The sequence below is a fragment of the Myotis nattereri genome (genome assembly GCF_964212035.1).
Source record: "Myotis nattereri genome assembly, chromosome: 12".
In the NCBI taxonomy this organism is placed as follows: domain Eukaryota; kingdom Metazoa; phylum Chordata; class Mammalia; order Chiroptera; family Vespertilionidae; genus Myotis; species Myotis nattereri.
In genome coordinates this window covers 51,099,862-51,120,549 of record NC_138087.1, presented here as the reverse complement: position 1 = coordinate 51,120,549, position 20,688 = coordinate 51,099,862, and the positions used below count along the sequence as shown (strand labels likewise).

General features: G+C 43.1%; 2 protein-coding genes across 6 annotated transcripts in view; one reads left to right on the top strand and one right to left on the bottom strand.

Annotated features, from left to right (window-relative positions):
* GOLM1 (golgi membrane protein 1) overlaps nt 1-17,952 on the top strand; it is a 40,622-nt gene extending 22,670 nt beyond the window's left edge. For 2 of the 3 annotated variants that reach the window (XM_081102971.1, XM_081102972.1), the window contains 5 exons: nt 1,593-1,695; nt 5,423-5,552; nt 9,563-9,698; nt 10,372-10,641; nt 15,509-15,757. In XM_081102971.1, coding sequence (XP_080959097.1) covers nt 1,593-1,695; nt 5,423-5,552; nt 9,563-9,698; nt 10,372-10,641; nt 15,509-15,552 — 683 coding nt within the window. In that variant the 3' untranslated portion in view covers nt 15,553-15,757. Of the gene's footprint in view, nt 1-1,592; nt 1,696-5,422; nt 5,553-9,562; nt 9,699-10,371; nt 10,642-12,815; nt 12,930-15,508 lie in introns of all 3 variants that reach the window. The other variant, XM_081102970.1, reaches the window with a different exon arrangement.
* Nucleotides 17,953-20,192: 2,240 nt separating this feature from the next.
* The window catches only part of NAA35 (N-alpha-acetyltransferase 35, NatC auxiliary subunit), a 48,687-nt gene continuing 48,191 nt past the window's right edge, over nt 20,193-20,688 (bottom strand). For all 3 annotated transcript variants that reach the window (XM_081102967.1, XM_081102969.1, XM_081102968.1), the window contains exon 23: nt 20,193-20,530. In XM_081102967.1, the coding sequence (XP_080959093.1) occupies nt 20,471-20,530 (60 nt within the window). In that variant the 3' untranslated portion in view covers nt 20,193-20,470. The remainder of the gene's footprint in view (nt 20,531-20,688) is intronic.

The following is a 20,688-nucleotide window of genomic DNA, read 5'->3' as shown; positions in this document are numbered from 1 at the left end:
TCCATTGCCCATGCTCAGTTTGATTTATGGAGTCTTTTTATTTTATATTTTATTGATTTTTTACAGAGAGGAAGGGAGAGGGATAGAGAGTTAGAAACATCGACCAGCTGCCTCCTGCACACTCCCCACTGGGGATGTGCCCGCAACCAAGGTACATGCCCTTGACCGGAATCGAACCCGGGACCCTTGAGACTGCAGGCCGGTGCTCTATCCACTGAGCCAAACCGGTTAGGGCGGAGTCTTTTTTTTTTTTTTTTAAGGTTAATGGAGCTGAATTTACACACAATCAAGTTTGCCCTTTGCAGTGTGCCTTTCTATACGTTGTGACACATGCCGACTGCCCCAGACCACCACCGTCACAGTCAGGACACAGCTCGTGTCCATCACTCCAGGATGTCCCTCCCCACCCCCCCGCAGACTTTCGTGGTCAGCCTCCTGCCCCCACCTCAGCCTCGGGCCCCCACTGAGCCGTTTCCCACCCGGGAGATGCCCCTGACCCCATCCCGGTGTTGCCTTTCGAGGCCATTACATACATGTGCTTGAGATGGCTCCTTGTGGCTGTGTAGCAGCAGTTCCCGGAATCCTTCACTTTCGCTGACTTCCCCTCAGAGAGCCCGGCAGGTCTAGAGTTGTGAGGACAGCCTGGGGGGACTCAGGTGTCTGTCCAGGGCTGTGTCCTGGCCCTGCTGCCCTCTGCCCGCCCTGCGGGCCCCTCCGTGGCAGCTTGCCCGCCCACCCCCAGCTTGGCGCTTTGTCAGCTGCTGCTGTTTTTCTGTAGAGCTTTTACAAGATTTTTTCAGTGTTTCTGTAGCATCCCAGCCATTTTCTTTTGCAGTTCTTACCAGCCTTATAAATACCTACTTAGTTTCTGTTTTTCCTACTGCGTTGCCTTTATTTTTTTATTTTTTAAAATATATTTTTATTGCTTTCAAAGAGGAAGGGAGAGGGAGAGAGAATCATTCACTGATTGGCTGCCTCCTGCATGCTTCACACTGGGGATCGAGCCCACAACCCTGACCGGGGAATCAAACCGTGACTTCCTGGTTCATAGGTCGATGCTCAGCCACTGAGCCACCGCGGCTGGGCCTGTGTTGCTTTTATGAGCCAAGTTGTCAGGGCAGCAGGGATGGGGCTGAAGAATTTCCTCAACGAAAGCTGCAGTTTCCCAGATAAGAGGGCGAGATGATTACATGAACATGGGGGCCTCGGAGAGTAGCTTGGCTGTGAGCAGATGACTGGAGAAATTCCCTGGTGGAGCCTGGCAGCCAAGGACAGGCGGAGGGAGGAGCGGCTACTCATCTGATAAGATGTCGAAATCAGTGGGCTGCATAGGAGCTTTTGTGACCTGGTAGGACAGACGGCTCAGGGCTTATGATGTCTAAGAAAGAAACAGGCATTTTCAGGGTTGGAGGTCAAGAAGGAGATTTAAGAGAGAAGACATGTTTGGAAAAGGAGCCAAGTGCCGCCGGTTCCTGTAGATCTCGAAGGGCCACCTCCCTGGCGGGGGCGTCGGGGTGTGGGGGGGGCCGTGTGCTCACCTCTCCCCTTCCCGTCCTGTGGGCCTGTGTGACTCTGTCCTCCCTGTGGCTCAGACCAGCTGAAGGCCCTGCAGAGGAACTACGGCAGGCTGCAGCAGGACGTCCTCCAGTTTCAGAAGAACCAGACCAACCTGGAGCGGAAGTTCTCCTACGACCTGTAAGTGTGCCTCGGCACCAAGTGCGTGCATTCAGGGCTGCCGAGCTCCAGGCCTCGGGCAGCGGACGGGCCAACCTAGTCACCCTCACCCTCCCTTTCAGGGAGAAGATGGGGAAGGCCCAGTCCCCTCCAGGAGTCAGGCCTTCAGAAATAATGCATTTTATGTCTTAAGTGTTAGCAGTGCTTCAGAAAGGCGTGGGAAAGTGTTAGCCAGTGGCTCGTAATACAAGATAAATAAGAGGGCAGTTTTCTGTAGCAGGAAATGACTTGCTCAGCCTGCTTTAAGCCGTAATGTAACTTCACGCTCTGTGGAGCCCAGGTGACCTGGCTAAGTTGGTACATTCAAAGCCTTTAAGCATGTGTTCCAGAAGTGCTCAGATGTGACCTGCGTCCACCTCCCAGATTGAGGGGCAGGTAGGTCTCTGAAAGGACTCTGGCCATCTGCGTGGTGACCAGCGATGCACCAGAACAAGTCTCCGCACACCGATTGCCCTGGTAGGGATTCTGATGACTTCCAAGCGATTGTCCACCGTGACATCTTCCTGATCACTTCAAAACCAAGTACAGCCCAAACCAGGAGCCCCCCAGGACATAAACAGGCAAAGGACATGTGTAGTCAAGGCAAAGGAAACATAGTAAGAAAACATGCATAGATGGAACCTTGTTCAGCTCGGCCAGCGGTTCTCAGTGGGTGGCATTGTGCCCAAGGAGACTTTTGGTGGGCATTTTTCATTGTCACAACTCAGAAGAGGGGCTACTGTCATCTAGTGGGTAGGGAACAGGGACACAGCTAAACATCCTGCAAAGATGGGTCTCCTCCCACAATGAGGTTTTACCTGCCCCCAGATAGCACAGGTGCCGAGTTGAGAAACCCTGAGCTGGGCTGGTAATCAAAACTTTCAGACAAACATGAAGGGCCCCAGTCTTACTATTACTCATCCTTGAAAGACACCTTAATGCACATATTCCCCGTCCATTGACTGAAATACAGTAAGCCATTAATGGCCTGGATATATTTGACCCAGAAGGTTTTAGCTGGACATCAGCCAGGGCCCAGTGACAGGAAGGGCAGCTCTGCCTCCCAGATAGGAGCATTCAGACAAGCAGTGAGCGGAATGTTCTAACCCGGGTTGGCCTTGTGTGTGGGACGCACTGTTTTTCTCTTAGGAGGAGGATGGATGGAAAACTGGCTGAGCACATCTGTTTCATTAGTTGTGTCCAGAGCCCTGAGCCAGATACAAGATGATTCCCAGGGATGATGCTCATTGAATGTTGAAAGCTGGAAAGAGTTAGTTGCTTCTAACTGTCTTTGGATTAGAGACCCTTTGTGAGGATCTGGTAAAAGATAGGAACACCTTGTTAGCCAGTTTACGAATGGACATGTACACAGCGCTGTGCATGAAGGTCCCACAAACTGAATGCACAACTTGGTGTATATGTCCATTTATAAATGTGCCCATCGTCCATTAGAACACCCTCTCTGGCCTCAGCATTTTACAGAAGGCCATGCTGAGAATGCAGAAGCTGAGAAAAGGCCAGGAAACCTTCAAATACCAGAGTGAGCATTCATCCCCACTTCGTACTCCTGCCCTGTGGCAGACATCACTGAGAGATCACTGTACTTGATCCAAGCACAGCCTTGCATTCCCTTCCCAGGGCCCCTAGAGTTGGTGTATGGGATGAACTGCCTGTGCTCTCCTCTCCATGCCATGAGGAAGTGGGCTGGTGGAATGTAATCAGTAAAACTCTGAGTCAGCACCCTGGATCCTCAGATCATCTGCCTTGATAGATCCCTGTACTGAGCACATTCTGTTCATGGTCCTCCGACCATTGGTTGCACCGTTTAGGACAGCCGTGGGCAAACTACGACCCGCAGGCCGGATCCGGCCCGCTTGAAATGAATAAAAAAAAAAAAAAAAAAAAAAAAAGACCGTACCCTTTTATGTAATGATGCTTACTTTGAATTTATATTAGTTCACACAAACACTCCATCCATGCTTTTGTTCCGGCCCTCCGGTCCAGTTTAAGAACCCATTGTGGCCCTCGAGTCAAAAAGTTTGCCCATCCCTGGTTTAGGATGAGCTCTGGTGGCCCGGTCTTGTATGCCTCTCCATTTGAGCTCCAGTTACTGCCTGCACATGCATCAAGAAGGTGTAAGGAAAGCCAGCCCGCGGCCTCCAGGAAGGAACACTGTCCCGATCTGTAGGACCTGCACGTGAGCTTGGCTCTGCGGTTGCTCCTCTTGTTGCTGTTGAGTGGGGACGTGGAAGCTGACCTTAATCCGCAGGGCGGAGACGCACAGGCTCTTTTCTTTGTACTTGATGTTGGCAGGGCTGAGAGCAGGCGAAAACAGTAGTTCCTTTTGTAGGTTTAAAGGTCCAGCAATGGCCCTGCACCTGCTCCTGTGCTAATCCTGAGCTTCTGTGACGTTGTTGGGTCACAATGAATTGGACACCTCTGGTTCTTTCCGTATACAGATGTCTTTCTTCTTGTTCGCTGTGCTAAGCTACAGGGCACTAGTCTACCGCCCGCGGCTCGCATGTGTGTGAGAATTTTATACAAGCGAATTTTCCCCAAGTCTTCTCTTGATCTGTAAGCTGTGCCAGGTTAGGAGCTCTGTCTTTCATTATTTCTGAAGTACCTGGTGTCCCTCTGTGTGCGTGGCCGAGATCCAGTAAGTCCTGTGAACTGACAAGTACAGCACTAGAGTTAGGGGTGGCGTGCACTTAGCCTGGCTCTGAAATGGGTGTGGCTCAGAAGAGGCAGCTGTGGGGCAGAGGGAGCCTTGCAGTCAGGAAACCACAGTCTGGCTTCTGATTTCAGCCTTGTCTCTCTTCCTCTCTGCAACCCTGGATGGTGTCAGTCAGGTCACCTCTTAGCTTCCTCATTTGTACAAGTGGGTAATTCTCTCAATTACTTTATAACAGACACTTGAGTTCCAGGTACAAAGCTGAAGTGATACCTCAAAGTGTCTCTGCTGATTGGGAGCTCGGGCCGAATTAGATTCTGTGCTTCATCTGCAGTTCTCTCACACCAACTGGGTATCCTCCAGTTCAGTTCAGTCATTTCCATCTTTTAATGTAAATTTTGAATTTTAGATTTATTGCTAAGATAGTAGAGTTCCCGTATATCCCATACCCAGTGTCCCCTGTTGTTAACACTTTACATTAGTGTGGCATTAGTGTGGCACTTTACATTAGTGTGGCATTTTTGTCACCATGAACTAACCAATACATACATTATTGTTATTTTTTAAAATGTATTTTTATTGATTTCAGAGAGGAAGGGAGAGGAAGGAGAGAAAGATAGAAATATCAATGATGAGAATCATAGATCAGCTGCCTCTTGCACACCCGCTACTGGATGTCGAACCACAACCCAGGCATGAGCCCTGACAGGGAATTGAACCGTGGCTTCCTGATTCACAGGTCAACGCTCGACCACTGAGCCATGCTGGCCAGGCCACAGATGATGTTTTAAAAATTTTTTTTTTTCTAACCAGTAAAGTTTACCTGTTCTAGAACAAGGTGACATAGTCTTAGAAAGTTTCAATCAACTACAGTTTTCTTGTCATTTAATAAAAGCACACGTTGTCCTGCTTACGTGTTGTCTGTAGATGACGTGCCTGGGGCAGGGGAAGTGTCTCCTGTGGATTTCAGTCACTGCAGGGACACACCTGGCGTACAGACACCCCTGTAGATGTTTGTCCTTTCCTTCTGTCCCAAAGGAGCCAGTGCATCAATCAGATGAAAGAGGTGAAGGAGCAGTGTGAGGAGCAGATAGAAGAAGTCACCAAAAAGGGGAACGAAGCTGTGGCTTCCAGAGACCTGAGTGAACACAAGGAACCAAGCCAGCAGGTAATTCTGGATTTCACTGCCAAGGATTTGCAGGTTTTCCTACCGGTGTCCAGGCATTTTGTTCCCTTGTCTGCTGTCTGGTTTGCTCTGCTCTCTGCTCTCCCCAGTGGGTTTGCTTCCCTGAGATACCCGGCCTGGCCCTGGGGTGCTGAGTAGGCTGGCCTCCGGGCCCAGGCCCTGTGCTCTGGGCTCTACTGGGATTAACTTCACCGAAAGCTCACAGCCACCTTGGGAGGGAGTTGCTGCTGTTTTCATGTTTTGAGGGTGCTGAGGCCCATGGTGATAGTTAAGTGCGATGGCCAAGGTCACACTTAACCTGGTTAGCGGTGGAGCCGATCAGAGCCCATGCCTCCAGGCTGTCTCCTGTGTAAAGCACATCCCATGAAATTGCTTCTGGGAGTTCTTCATTTTTGCTTTAAAATATAGCAGCTTTATTGAGATATAATTTATATACCATACAATTCACCCATATTATATTTGCAATTTTTTGGTTTTTGGTATATTCACAAAGTTGTGAAACCATCATTGCTATCAATTTTAGAACATTTTCATGACCAAAGGAACCCCATACTCATTAGCTCACCCCCCACGTACCCCAATCCTCCCCAGCCCTAGATAACCACCAGCCCATTTCCTGTCTCTGTAGAGTTGCCTAATCTGGACATTTCTTATCAGTAAAATCATTATGTGGCCTCTTGTGTCTAACTTCTTTCCCTTAGCATAATGGATTCAAAGTCCATGTTGTGGCTTTATTTTTTTATGGCTGAATAATATTCCATTATACGACATACCACTTTTCTTTATTCATTTGTCCGTTGGTAGTTATTTGGGTTATTTCCAATTTTTTGGCTGTTATGAATAATGTGGCTATGAACATTCATGTACATATTTTTGTATGGGCATAAGTTTTCATTTTTCTTAGGTATATACCGGGGAGTGGAACTGCTGGGTCATGGTAAATTAATGTATCGAGAAACTGCCAAACTATTTTTGGAAAGTTATCATATCATTTTACATTCTCACCAGCAGTTTATGAGGGTCCCAGTTTTTCCACATTCTTGTCAACTCTTGTTATTATCTACCTTTTACATTACAGCCATTCTAGTGGGTGTGGAGTGTTTTCTCATTGTGGTTTGGATTTACACTTTCCTAATAACTAATGATGTTGAGCATCTTTTTCATGTGCTTATTGGCCATTTGTATATCTTCCTCGGAGAAAATGTTTATTAGCTCCTTTGTCATTTTTAAAAGTTATTTTTTTTTGAGTTGTAAGAGTTTGTAATGAGTTCATACATATATACAGCTATTGGACATATGATTTGCAAATATTTTTTCTCATTCTGTGAGTTGTTTTTTACTTGTTGGTGTTCATTGAAGCAAAAAGGTTTTACTTTTGATGAAATCATGTTTATATATTTCTTGTGTTGCTTATTCTTTTGATGTCATATCTACAAATACTTTGCCTAACCCAAGGTCAGGAAGATTTACTCCTGTGTTTTCTTCTGAGAGTTGTATAGTTCTTCACATTTTGTTCTTACATTTAGTCCTATGCTCCATCTTGAGTGAATTTAGTCTTTGTAGCTGCTGTGAGGATAGGGATCCCACTTCAGTCTTTTGCATTGTCTGTCTATCCACTTGTCTCAGCACCACTTACTGAGAAAAATAATCCTATTCTTCCCCACACTGAATTGTCTTGGCACCCTTGTTGAAAATCAGTTTGCTATAAACACGAGGGTTTACTTCTAGACTCTCACTTTTATTCCATTGTCTATTCTGTCAGTACCTCACACACAGTCTTGGTTACTGTAGCTTTATAGTAACCTCCAATTTTGTTGTTCTTTTTCAGGATTACTTTGGCCATTCTGTATCCATTGACTTTCACTATGAATTTTAGGATCAGTTTGTCAATTTCTTTAACAAAGCCATGTGGGATTTTGAGAGGTTACATTGAATCTGTAGATCAGTTTGAGGTGTATTGCCCTCTTAGCAGCATGAAGTCTTCAATCAGATGTCTTAACATATTTAAGGGATGTCTTTCCACATATTTAAGTCCTTTAGAAATCTCTTTCAGCAGTGTTTATGATTTTCAGAAGTCTTGCACTTTTTTTGTTCACTTTATTTCTAAGTATTTTTTGATGCTATTATAAATGGAATTATTTTCTTAATTTCATTTTCAAATTATCTTTTGCTGGTATATAGAAATACAATTCATTTTTATATTGATCTAACTTGATATTTTTTTGAATGATTTTTAGAGAGAGTGGGAGGGAAGGAGGAAGGGGGAAAGAGAGAAACATTGATTGATGTGAGAGAGACCCTTGATTGGTTGCCTCCTGCATGGGCCGGGAATCAAACCTGCAACCCAGGTATGTACCGCTGACTGGGACTTGAACCTGAGACCCTTTGATGCACAGGCTGGTGCTCTAACCACTGAGAATACTGGCCAGGGCTACATTTACCATTTGCCTACCATACGCACCTATAGACCAACTTTAATCATTTTTCGTGAGCATTTTCAACTGAAACTATTCAAGAACACCCGAATTGTGAGTAATATATTTATTTTTATAATATTCATTGCAAATTGATTTTTTAAATTAAACTTAAAATATCATGGCGTGTGGGGATGGTTTCCGTTTTAGATGCGTGGCAGTTAACTCGCTGAGTTTTAAATGTTAAACTGACTTTGCATTCTCAAGATAAATTCCTTGGCTGTGGTATGTAATTCTTTTGTGTGTTGTTGAATATGACTTGCTAATATTTTGTTGATGATTTTGGTGCCTATATAAGGAATATTGGTCTAGAGTTTTATTTTTTTGTAATGCCTTTGACTGGCTTTGGTATCAGGGTAATACTGGCTATAAAATGACTTGGGGGGTATTCTTTCCTCTTGTTTTTTGGAAGAGTTTGTGAAGATTTGGTTTTCTTCTTTAAATGTTTGGTAGAATTTACTAATGAAGCCATTTTAGGCCTGGGCTTTTGTTTGGGGGGGCGGGGGCGGGGGGTTAGAGGGGTGTAATTTTTAAGTTACTAATTCAATCTCTTGTTATAAGTCTACTCAGATGTTCTACTTCTTGAGTCAGTTTTGGTAGTTTGTCTTTCTAGGAACGTGTCTATTTCATTTATCAATCTTGTTGATAAACAGTTCTTCATAGTATTTCCTTATAAATAATACTTTTTATTTGTGTATGGTTAGTATTGTTATACCCTTTCATTTTTTATTTTAGTAATTTGAGTCTACTCTCTTTTTCCCCTCAGTTAATCTGGCTAGAGGTTTGTCAATTTTTTTCATATTTTCAAGAACTTGATTTCATTGATTTTTCTCTATTTTTCTATTTCTTATTTCATGAATTCCTTCTCTATTCTTTATGATCTTTCCTTGAGTAGGCTCAGTTTGCTCCTGTTGCGCCATTATCTTCACCGTGAAAGATTATGTTACTGACTTTTGAGATCTTTCTTTTTCTTAATGTAGGCCTATACATTCCTTCTAAGCACTGCTTTAGCTGCCTTCCATAAGTTTGGTATGTTGTGTGTTTTTTCTGTTTTAATTTTTCTCAACACTTTCTCATTTGACTTGTGATTTCTTTGATCCATTGGTTATTTGTGAATTTCTCAAATTTCATTCTGCTATGATGAAGAATTTCATTCCACTGTGGTTGGAAAACATAGTTTGCATGATTTCAGTCATTTTAGATTGGTTGTGGCTCATTTTGTGGCCTAGCCTCTGTCTGTCCTGAGAAGAATGTATGTTTTGTTCTGGTTGGGTGAGTGTTCTATTGATGTCCTGTCTAGTTTCTTTTTCCTTAGATCTTCTGCCCACTTGTCCATCCATTATTTTAGTTTTTCATCCATTATTGAAAGTACTTTCGGGGAGATCTTGCGTCGGCCTCAGATGTTCTGATTTATGCCAGGAGGAGGGGCACGGTCGGGGAGATGGCATTTCTCAGGGTCTCAGTGTAAGGTTTCTAGTGACAGAGCCCTACCATGGCTGTCCTGTGCTCCTGTTTCAGCTCCGAGCTCCCAGTGAGCCTCAGCCCCCGGCAGAGGTGCCACAGACGAAAGGGAATGTGCCCGGGAACGGTGAGCCCCAGACGCCAGTCCCCAGTTCTGAGGCGGCTTTGGATTTGAGGAGAGAGGGTGAGAAAGGTAAGTGAAGCTTGGTAGTTATTACATGTTTAAACTCCCGCCAGAGCCCCATTCAAATAAAAGACAGTGGAGGTCAAGCCCTGCACTCAGACACACACTCGGAGGGCAGAGCGTGCTGCTGGAGGCGTCAGCGAGCTCGATAGTGGGGCTGCAGGTGGCAGGTGTCTCTGGGCACCTGGAACTGGGGCCGCAGGGCTTCTCTCTCTTGCTGGTCTCATCCCTGTAAAGTAAGTGCCTGTTCTGTGTGAAGGGCCTAGGCTGCGCCTTTATTCAGGACAGGGTGGGGCTGGGGGATCACAGGCGGTAGCTGAGTCCTAGGCACCTGTCAGTGGCTCCCAAGTACTTGTCTCCAACATACGGTGGTCAGATGATCCCAGCATGCACCTTCCCCCATCTGTAGGTTGTCACTGTAAACAAGATAACTTAGTCCAGATTTTTTTTTCTAAACTACTTTTCCCTTGCTCCTGGTTCTGAGGCAGAATGGCAGGCCCCGGTTCTGACAGGACGGGAGCCTTCTGCTGAGGTCACTAAGCACATGACCCAGCTGCCCCACCTGTCCTCAGCACCCCATCCACAGTCCTTGGGAGGGCTCTGGGAATCGAGTGGTACGAGGGTTTTGTTTTAATGAAGTTAAATGGCAGGGGGCTTACAGCTAACATTGTTCTATGCACAGAGGAAACCAATGACATTCAGGTCATCAGCGAGGAGGCGCTTCGGAGGGACAGCCAGGCGCTGCCACAGGAGCCGGACCACGAGCAGGCTGTGGAAGCAGACAGACATGCGGGCGGAAGAGGCACGGGAGATGCTAGAGACCCCGGCCAAACCCCACAGGTGCCAGCCACCCTGCTGATGAGCCAGGAAAATCAGGAGGTGGAGGAGCCTGAGCGGGACCAGCTTGTGGTCCGGGATGGGCAGGAGGAGGAGCAGGATGCTGACGAGGAAGGTGGGTGAGAGGCTCTGTGGGCTGCCCGCAGACATGGGAAGGGTCCCCCTGAAGTTGACCAAACAGCAGCCCATGATCAGAGGGTTCATTTTGCTTATTCAGTATCCGTTATCAAGTAGGAGGCAGGAGGGAAGAGCAGTCCATTCCCTGGCACCTGGAATTTTCAGAAATAATATTCACAGGGAGCGAGGGGGCTTTTCAGGTGGGAAACCTTGATGGTGTTTAAGCATCAGGTAAAAGGCCTCCTGGTGGGCAGCCCACATGCCTTGTCTATCTCTGCACTTCAGCACCCAGCGTCACCAGTTAGTACCTGGTGAGGTGTGTGTGTGTGTGTGTGGCAAGGGGCGGGGGGGCATAGACAGCGGAAGAGAAGGAGGGAAGGAAGTTAGTTTGCCAAAAAGGGACACATGAATCTCACCTTTCTGGTTTTGGTTTCTTAACACTAGATTGCCCAAGGAAGTCATTTTGACTGCTTTTTAATTTCAATTAGAAAAACAATTATGTATATGAGGACACAATGTTTTAGAATTTTGTGACTTTTTGTACAACATATAAATGCGTTTATTAATAATTATAGTTACCTCCCCCTCCTTCATTTCCGGTATATATATATATGTGTTATACCTATATTGCCCAAAAGCAGTCATTTTGACTGCTTGGGAAATTTTAAATAATCAAATGACTCTTATTATTGAATTGAGTAAATTTCTTATATGACCATTTCGGCTCTGTATTGAAATAACAGTTTTCATTTTTTTTCAATTACCGTCACATGATAACATACAAGTACATGATAAATTGTCGATACTTGATAAGTTGCAGTTGCTCAATAAGCTAAACTAGTACTTGTTATTCGAATCTTTATGCAGTGATACTTGTTCTAATAAGTTGTTTATTTTCTTTCTTTTGCGCCCTAAATTCATGAAAGAAATGTCGAATAGAAGTGAGTTATTGGAAAAGCTAAGGAACATAAGTGAAGAGTGCTCCGATACTATTCTTTCACAATGCAGTCATTTTGACTGCTTTTGGGCAATATAGGTATATACTAAATTTCATTCTTTCTAGTGTTAAAGATGTGAAAAACTTCAATCCCAGCTGCCAGGAGCACTTAAATAGAAGGCACCTGTGCTCTGGGAGTGACCAAGGAACAGAAGTTGGGGAATGTGCTTATTACAGAAGTTATCCTGAGTCCATTTAAACCTAATTTTCACTCAAGTTTCTCTTTCTGAAGAATGTGTCCTCACAAGTTCTCCATTGAAAAATTGAAGCAATAAAACTCAGGTGGCTGATTCAGTAGGTGGCTGTCCCCTAGCAGCTGGTCACAACGTGTAACGGCCACCAGGGGGCGCGCTACTATAGGACATGAGGATGCACTTCCTTTCAGGTGCACTGGTGATGATCTACTTAGTGGAATGAAGCTACAGGGCACACTGGCCTGTGCTTCATGTTCACGTCAGGCAGCAAGTGCAGAGAAATATAACTAGAGCTGACTTTTCCAGGTGTGCTTAAAAAAATTTACTTACTATATACATATATGCCATGTTTAGGTTAAATTCTGTGACTGTGTCTGTGGAATGCATTGTGTCCTGATCTTCCTTTCCAGGGATGGATGTAGTGATGAATGATGGAATTCTGTAGGTCTGACGGGAAATTTTATCCTTTGGCTCACAGCAGCCACTCGTTTCCTCCTTTTGGAGCAATGAGCTACTCTAAGGAGATGTCGTTATTTATATAATAAAAGCATAATATGCTAATTAGACCGGAGAGCTGAAAGACCTTCTGGACGAAGCCAGGGCTTCGAGGGTCAAGCGTCTTGCACAAATTTCGTGCATCGGGCCTCTAGTTAATTAGAAACCTGTTGTTCCCAAAAACAGTGGAAACAACCTTGAGTTGATTGTCTCTTTAAAAAACTGGGATTTGGGTTCAGCTAGGTAGGTAGGTCCCCCGTTTTATATAGACTCAGAGTCAAAGTGGAATACGTGAATAGAGAACTCCTGCACGGTGTGTGTACTGGCAGCAAACACATGAGTCCCTGTCAGTTCTGAGATGTGGCAAAAAGATCTGTTGGTGAAACCATGGCTGGAAGAAGAACCCAGTGTCTGGGCTCTGTTGTGTCTGTGGCACCAAGAGAAATGATGGCGTTTCTGTTTTATGTGTTGTCTGTGCTGTTTCAGGGAGAAACGAGCAAAAAGTGGGAGGAGATGATGACTACAACATGGATGAAAATGAGGCAGAATCTGAAACAGACAAGCAGGCAGCCCTTGCAGGGAATGACAGGAACGTGAATGGTAATGACTGTGGTGGGGTTGCCTCGTTCTAGGCGCAGTTGTGACGCTCTACTCTGTGGTCCTTCACCATGGAGGTGGCTGTACAGCGAATCCCAGCAGTAGCATAAGTGATCCGTCGCTGAAGACTTTTCTTCAGAAGCCTTCGAATTAGGGGCCAGGAGGGAGGTGCAGGGCTGAGGAGCGTGTTCACGGGGCTCCAGCCCTCGGGAGTCAGCTGGAGGATGGGTCTTCAGCGACACTTAGGGATTTCCCAACAAAACGGCCAGGTCACCGCTGATTACTCCGTAGCACCCATCAAAAAGCCCTGTTACAGTGCACAGCGCTTTCAGGCAGCTTTTTATAGTAGCGTTTTGTAATGTTACAATTTTGAATTTTTGGAGAGTCCAGTCCAGCGGGATGGATCAGGTCTGGGTGTGTCCGTTTTGCTGTGATTGGATTCAGGTTGGGCGTTTTTGCAGCTGCCTTGCGTTCCTCTTGCGCCACACCAGGAGGCACGGATGGCAGGCTGGCGGCTTGGTGAAGGCAGTGCGCACCAGGTCTCTCCCTTGCCAAAGTCCACTTTCCATAGAACTAATATGTCATCTAGATGGGACCCCTTTTTCCATTTTTGAGATAGAATTGACATACAACACTGTGTTTAGGTTGTACAGCCTAATGAGTTGACATGTATATCGTGGAATGATTACTACAGTAAGTTTAATTCACATCCATCGTCTCATAGGGATACACAGTATATTTTTTTCCTTGTGATGAGAATACTTAGGATCCACGCTCTTAACAACTTTCATACGTATCACAAGGCACTGTTAATCACTTCCATCATATTGTACATTCCATCCCCATGGGGGCAGGGGTCCTTTGCAATGGTTTGGCTTTACCATCCATTGGAACCCCTTTCTAATGGTGACTTTTCTGATCCTGTCACCTTCACAGGTATTAGCTGTCATGTTGTTGTTTTTTAATTTTTAAAATTGATTTAGAGAGGAATGGAGAGAAACATTGATGTCAGAGAGAAATATCAATTGGTTGCCTCCTCCACATGCTTCAGCTGGGGATTGAACCCACAACCTAGGTATGTGCCCTGACTGGGAATTGAACCTTTTGGTGTACAGGACGATGCTCTAACCACCTGAGCCACCCAGCCAGGACTAGCTGCCATTCTTTAGGGACCTCCCTACCCCAACACACACTCATACACTCACACATATTGATTGGTTTTAATATCATTATGATTTCCTTTTAAATTTTTATTTTTTCAGATTCTTGGTGTTTTAATTCTGTTTTTAAGACTCTGTATATGCTGGAGACATTGCTCCTTATCTGTGAAGTTGCAGATACCTTCTCCCAGTTTGTCTTGATTTTGCCTCTGGTGTATTTTTGCCATGCACAAGTTTCTACAATTTTTCTTTTATTGCCTCTGGGAGTTGGAAGGAATTTACCTGTGTTTTCATTTAGTAGGCTTACAAAATTTTCCTGTTAGGAAGTAAAACAGATTCAGAAAAACCACATAAAGCAAAGGAGTTTTTAGAAGATGAACACCTTGTAACCACCCTCCACCCTGTCAAGAAATAGAATGTGGCCTGCCCTCTAGAAGCTCCTCCCTATGCCCTGCCCCAGGCCCAGCACCTTCCCTCCCTGAAGTAGCAACCCCTCTCCTGACCCATCTAGTAGGCATTTTCTTACATTTCTTTGTGGGTTTATCACCCAGGTGGGCATCCCTGGACACCAGTTTAGTCTTGCCTATTTTCCTAAATTTAGTATGTTCTTTAACCAGTAAGTCCCTGGGGCTCCTTCCCCTTTTCTTCTTTGTAGTCTGTTAAAGAGCCAAAGCCAGTTGACTGGGAGTTTTCCGCAGTCTGGGTAGTGCAGTTTACTATGTTCTTTTTACCTCCTGCAAACCAGTCTTGATAAGACTCAGGTTCTGGTCAAGCCTTTGGTAAGATGACAGTTATGTTCTTTCACCAGGAGGAACGTAATGTCTGGTGTCTCTCTTTTTGTGATACAAGCAGCAGTTGATGCTTAGTGCCTTTATTAATTCACTGGGGTTCTTCTAAGTCAGCCATTTCTGTGCAGTAGTTGTAAATCAGGTATGTGTCTTAGGTCTTATTTGTGGCATGTCTTTTGATGTTGTCCATGTGTTCCAAGGACAAAGGAAGGTGGAAGCCACAGTCCATTCCGACTCTGAAAGGGGAGAGCTTTGGAGTGGCGAGAGCTGACCAAAGCTGCCAGTGGCTCTTAGGAGGCATGTGCTTCCTGTTGCAGGTGCACTGACAGAGGTGTTCATGAGGATTGTGACAGCATCAAAATTCTTCTGAGAGTACATTTTATAGGACATGGGACATAATTTCACCATTTCAAATATGGATTTTTCACATGTTTGAGTTTCGTTTCATGGCACCTGTTGGCCAAACAAGTGGTCTCGTTTGCTATCTTGTCCTATGAGTGCAATTCCCCATTGTAGTGTTGCTATGAGTCTTTATGACAGTTTCTAAATATTTATGTCAATGGGACCTGCCAGGCTGGTTTCTCAAAACATTTAATACTAGAATATTATGGTGTTTTTTTTTTTTCCTTTTTAGTTCTTAATGCAGAAAATCAGAAAAGAGATGATAAGTTTACTTGATCAGCATGAAAAGAGGAAACCCACAATCAAACTGGAATCACTTCATTTCATGTCAGGACTGAACAGCGATAACTACAAAATATTCGCAAGGGATTGAATACTGTGAAATGTACTAAGTAGACCTAAAGATGATTATTGTGGAATTTTAGTATGTCACTGGGGGTTACTTTTGAAGCCTCTATATTAAAGATGTTAACATGTGTTGGCTAATAGGTATTTCATGAGAAGATCAACACCAAAAATAGAACACAACTTCTCTAGGATAGCGACAGTGGCACTTACCATCCTGGATCTACCTGTGTTTAAAATAAAATCCACAGGAAGAGTCCATCTTCTGGTGCGAAGGAGAGGCCTGCTGCACGTAAAAAAAAAACAACCCCATCTCTTCTTGGTTCCTTCTGGAGTTATTCTCTTTTCCAAATGTGGTGGCAAGTGAGGGCACCGGCCTGTCATTTCTGTTCTCCCTGATCAGCACTGGATTACGGGTTTCTGCTCTCCTGTGCTCATTCCTGGTTCTGACACTCAGAGGCCTGGAGCACTGACTACTAACACTACTGACAGCATTGTAAACACGTTTAAACAACAAGGTGTTTGTGGGAGAATTTTTAACGACCACTTGTATAATAGCCCTTGTTGTTAATGTTAAGTGGCTTCTAATGTGAAAACTGGTGATCTGTACTTACTTTGCTAATGTTTGTAGGCAAAGCAGGATCTTCTGTAACGAGTGGGCATCACCAAAAAAAGCTATGAGTGGATTAGACTTGACACAACAGGGGCCAGAGCAGAGGTGACCCGGGTGCCCGAGGGCAACACAGCACCATGGGGTTTGTTGTGGACAAACTGCCTACTTTGCTGGAGGAAAAGAGAAAGTTGGTGTTGAACAGTATACTGTTATAAGTTGGGAAATATTAGAAAGGGAAGAGAAATGGCATTGTGCCATAGTTTACATATTTAGCTTGTGGTAAATGCCTATCAAAACTGATTTAAAAATCAAAAGTTAATGTTCATTTGAAAATGACTAATCATAATTTACATTGATAATAGTTTTAGTTTTAGTTTGTCCTTAATATTTCAGGAAAATAGGCTTTTGCCACTTGTGAATAACTGGCAAAACCACACCAATGGCTTTCAATGAGGCTCTCTAAGCAGTTAAGTGGGTGGTGCGCTTACTAAAATATATTTGGAGTTACAGGATTGAGATGCAGTCTCCTTGGGTCCTTTGGTGGGACTCCCTTGTTTTGAGAGGAAACTGGCCTAGAGGAGTTGGAGCATAACCTGGCCTCACACCCAGGGTTGACTAGCTGTGCCCCTGGCAGTCACTGAGGCAGCACCTGCTTTGCCTTCAGGTTAAGCTCTACAACTTGGATGTTCTTCATGTATAATTCCCTTTTACCTAATTGCTAAGACTGAACTTTTCCACCCAAAAAAGGCATCTAAGAGTATGAAAGTAGCTCTATAAGATTTTATCCAAGTCCTTGTCCCACCTCCCTTAGTCTTAGGCTTGATTTCCCAAGTAGTTAATTCATCTCATGTTTAGTTAGTGTGCACAGAGTTGCTGAGAAATGAAATACTGTTAGTCCAGCTTTTAAAACTTTCAGTTTTCCTTTCATCCCTTATTTGATCGCTAAAGAACCAGCTTTTAAGTTGTGGAGATGAGATATCAATATAAATAAAAAGTAACCCGTGATGATGATTTCATCATTTACAGAGGCATCAAGGCCATTCCTTTAGGGCAGTGGTTCTCAACCGTGGCTGCACATTAGAATCACCTGGGAATCTTTTTAAAATCCTGATTTCTGGGCCTCATCATCTGGAAATTCTGTTTCTTTGTTACTAATGTTGTGGCCCCACCCCATAACAAAGAAACAGAATTTCCAGAGGATGAGGCCCAGAAATCAGGGTTTTAAAAAGATTCCCGGGTGATTCTAATGTGCAGCCAAGGTTGAGAATCACCGCTTTAGGGGGTGTGCCATGCGTGGTTTCTCCAGGCAGTCATGCTTTATTATTACTGGCTTCCTGTGGGATCACAAGCACCTAGCCCGAAGCACAACTTAGAGGTATTATGGCTGTTAAAAAACTAAACACACACCTGTGTAATAAGTATCCAAATTAAATCAGCAGCTATTCTAATCTGTAATTGGCATCAACTAATTGGCACCTGTCCTCTCTATTCTCAAATGGTGTGTGGGCAGGAAAGATGAATCGTTTTATCTTTTTTCCTGCAGATCAGACTGCAGGTGGAGATTCTAAGCAACCTTGGATTAGATTTAGATTTCCCGAGGAATCTAATCACAGCACACACCTAGTGTGTACTTTTGTGTGATGAAGCTTGAGAAATAAACCTCTCCCTGTTCAGTATGTTGTCATTAAATAACTAGATCATTAACATGATTGTTTTAATTGGTAATTGCTGGTTATCCATTTATAGAACCTGGCATGGTGAAGAGAATTGTGAATTCATGGTCCTGGTGGTTAGTTTTACTACCATTATGTTTTAGCCTAAAAGATTATTAACTACAAATAGTTTTTCTAACACTTGTCTTTGAAATGGATTTTAGAAAAATTTTTTAATGGCAGAGGTTCTACTAACTTCCTTTTTGCACATATTAGCTTAGATGTTGAAAATGTTCATTAGTGCCTGAAAGTTGGGAAAAGTTTATTTTGACTGTGTATTTAAATGTTTGTTTGTATGCTATTTCTCAGCTCAGAGAGCAACACTTTCTTAAAGTGTACTAAGCCACTGTTCCTTAAAAACTGGTTTGTAAAATTCTGATAATGTATACACTGTAAGATTATTCTAAAATACATATCTTCCCATGCACTTAACACACACACAACTGAAAGGCTTTAATCTCACTGGTGTGCATCTCTGGGAAAAGTTAACTGGCTTTTGATACTATCTTTATACACTTCAGATAATGGGTTTTACAAACCAAGGCCCTAATCAATTGAGACAAATGCTTATTTTCTATTCTTACTCCTGAACTGAGTGACATTGAACATAAGTTGCCAATATAATTTACACCCCTGGAGATTCTAGTCCTATGCTGGGTGCTTAGTAAATATTTTACTCTTAAGTCCAAATAAATGATTGTGATTGATCAGAGATGTCCTAGATAGATAACCTACTTTTCATATTAACTGAAAGTTGCCTGTTAGAAACATTTAAATGAATAGATGGCTTTTTGTATGAATGTTAAACACATGGGAATTAAGATGAAAACCCACTTGGCTATAAGAGGTAAGCCAGAGTCTGTGTTGGTAGCTTGCTTCTTACTAATTTGTCTCTGAAAACTGTAGTGAACGACAGTGATGGAACCTCCAGGGTGATGTGCCATATCTGCCTTTATCCAGAATTTAAGTTCACATTTAAATAGTCACCTCAACATTTTCACTCTCTCTCCAAAAAAGCTGCTGTATTATCAACATTGAACATTTTTGTACCATTTAAAAAAGTAGTTCTGTGATTTCAACCAGCAGCCTACAACTGACAGGGTTGTTTTTTTGTTTGTTTTCCTGTAAAGGACAATCTTGCTCTGGTTTTTGAGATAGGCTCATTACAAAATTATTCTAGAACTCAACAGATGACAAATCTGTGATCAAAACAAAGTACAACACCTTCCTTTAAGCTTGGCTTAATGTCTGAATTGTAGACAGAAGGTTTCAGAGTTGTGTAATAACTTTACATGATCCTCCAAAAGCAGATACATTCTCTTCTTAAATGGAAGGCATTATTAGCAGAGGACTACAGGAAAAAAACCTTACAATCTTTCTGGTCAGTATCTCAGGTCATTTCATCTCTTCAAAATCAATTTTAAAACTCTTCGGGCAGCTGTAGGATGACACAAATATTCAGTCATCTCAAGTTTTATTTTATGGCTCCTTATAAGCAAAAGCAACCAGTTCTGATTCCCTACTCTCAAGATTTGGATGTATCTGATATACCAACTTGTGTGCTTGGATTGATTTGTACATACCCGACAAATGAATCAACTTTCATCAGCTGAAGCAAACTGTTTAAGTGCAAGGACCAGCCTCCAACTTGCTACTCCAAATTCCTCTGCCCTTTTATCCGTCCTGTTCCCACCACCAGTGTTTCTTTTACTAAAAAAAGGCAGTCAACCTACTGCCCTAGTGACCTTTTTTACCTTCTCTACTCAGTTTACCCCAGAATAGCTCAATGCCACATTTAAAAATTCCATATTCCATTAATTAAATGAGCAGGTTCTAGAAAGATTGTCACTTTCCTCAAGCTTATACTACAGTTGGGAAGATAGAAACAACTATTTAAATTACAACTGAAAGTGCTAAGTACTTTTAAGGGGCTTGGCCTAAGCTTTAATCTTTTAAAAGTACCAAAGTAATAGTTAAAGACATTTTAAAAAACATCTACATTCTTACAGGTATATAATTTAATGTCATGACATGGAATCATAATGCCCATATAATAGCCTCCCTACATAGCTTAGACTAGGCCCCGTTCAAATGTATTTTGCCTAAATCACTTGATTTGAAACATCTTTTAGATAAGTTGTTTCAATTACTCAAATGTTAAAGAGTAAACACCTTCAGCTCTTATCTCCAGTAATACATTTTGGTCAAATTTATTTACCTTTACAAACACTATTTTCACTCAGTCATTCATAAAAAATGATTTATGATTAAATCTGTAATAAGACCATATAACGTTCATCAATGCATTCAACAACATCAGTTTCATCCACGGACATAATAAACCACTTTAAAACAGCAGTTTTCATTCACATCATATAAGGTTGTCAAATTAAAAGAATTCCTTATAATGGGTGGTTATCCAAGAAATCCATTTCACTTCATGTTATATGGTAAGACTGATGGGTGGGTCCTAAAAAGTAGAATCTGAAAGTAGATTTTACCCCTTTATCGTCACCTGTCAGTCTCAAACAAGTTTCACAACAGGAAAATATTTGTGAGCAGAGAAATCAAATTCAGGAGGAACCTGTAAAGAAAAATCAGAAAGTCAAATGTACCTAATAAATATTTAGACAGTAAACAAATATTTTTTTATTTTTAAAGACAAGGCAGTACAAGGGAGATTTTTAAAAAGCTGGTTAAATAGCAAAAAACTAAGAAACTAACCTGGATTTATGAAGATCA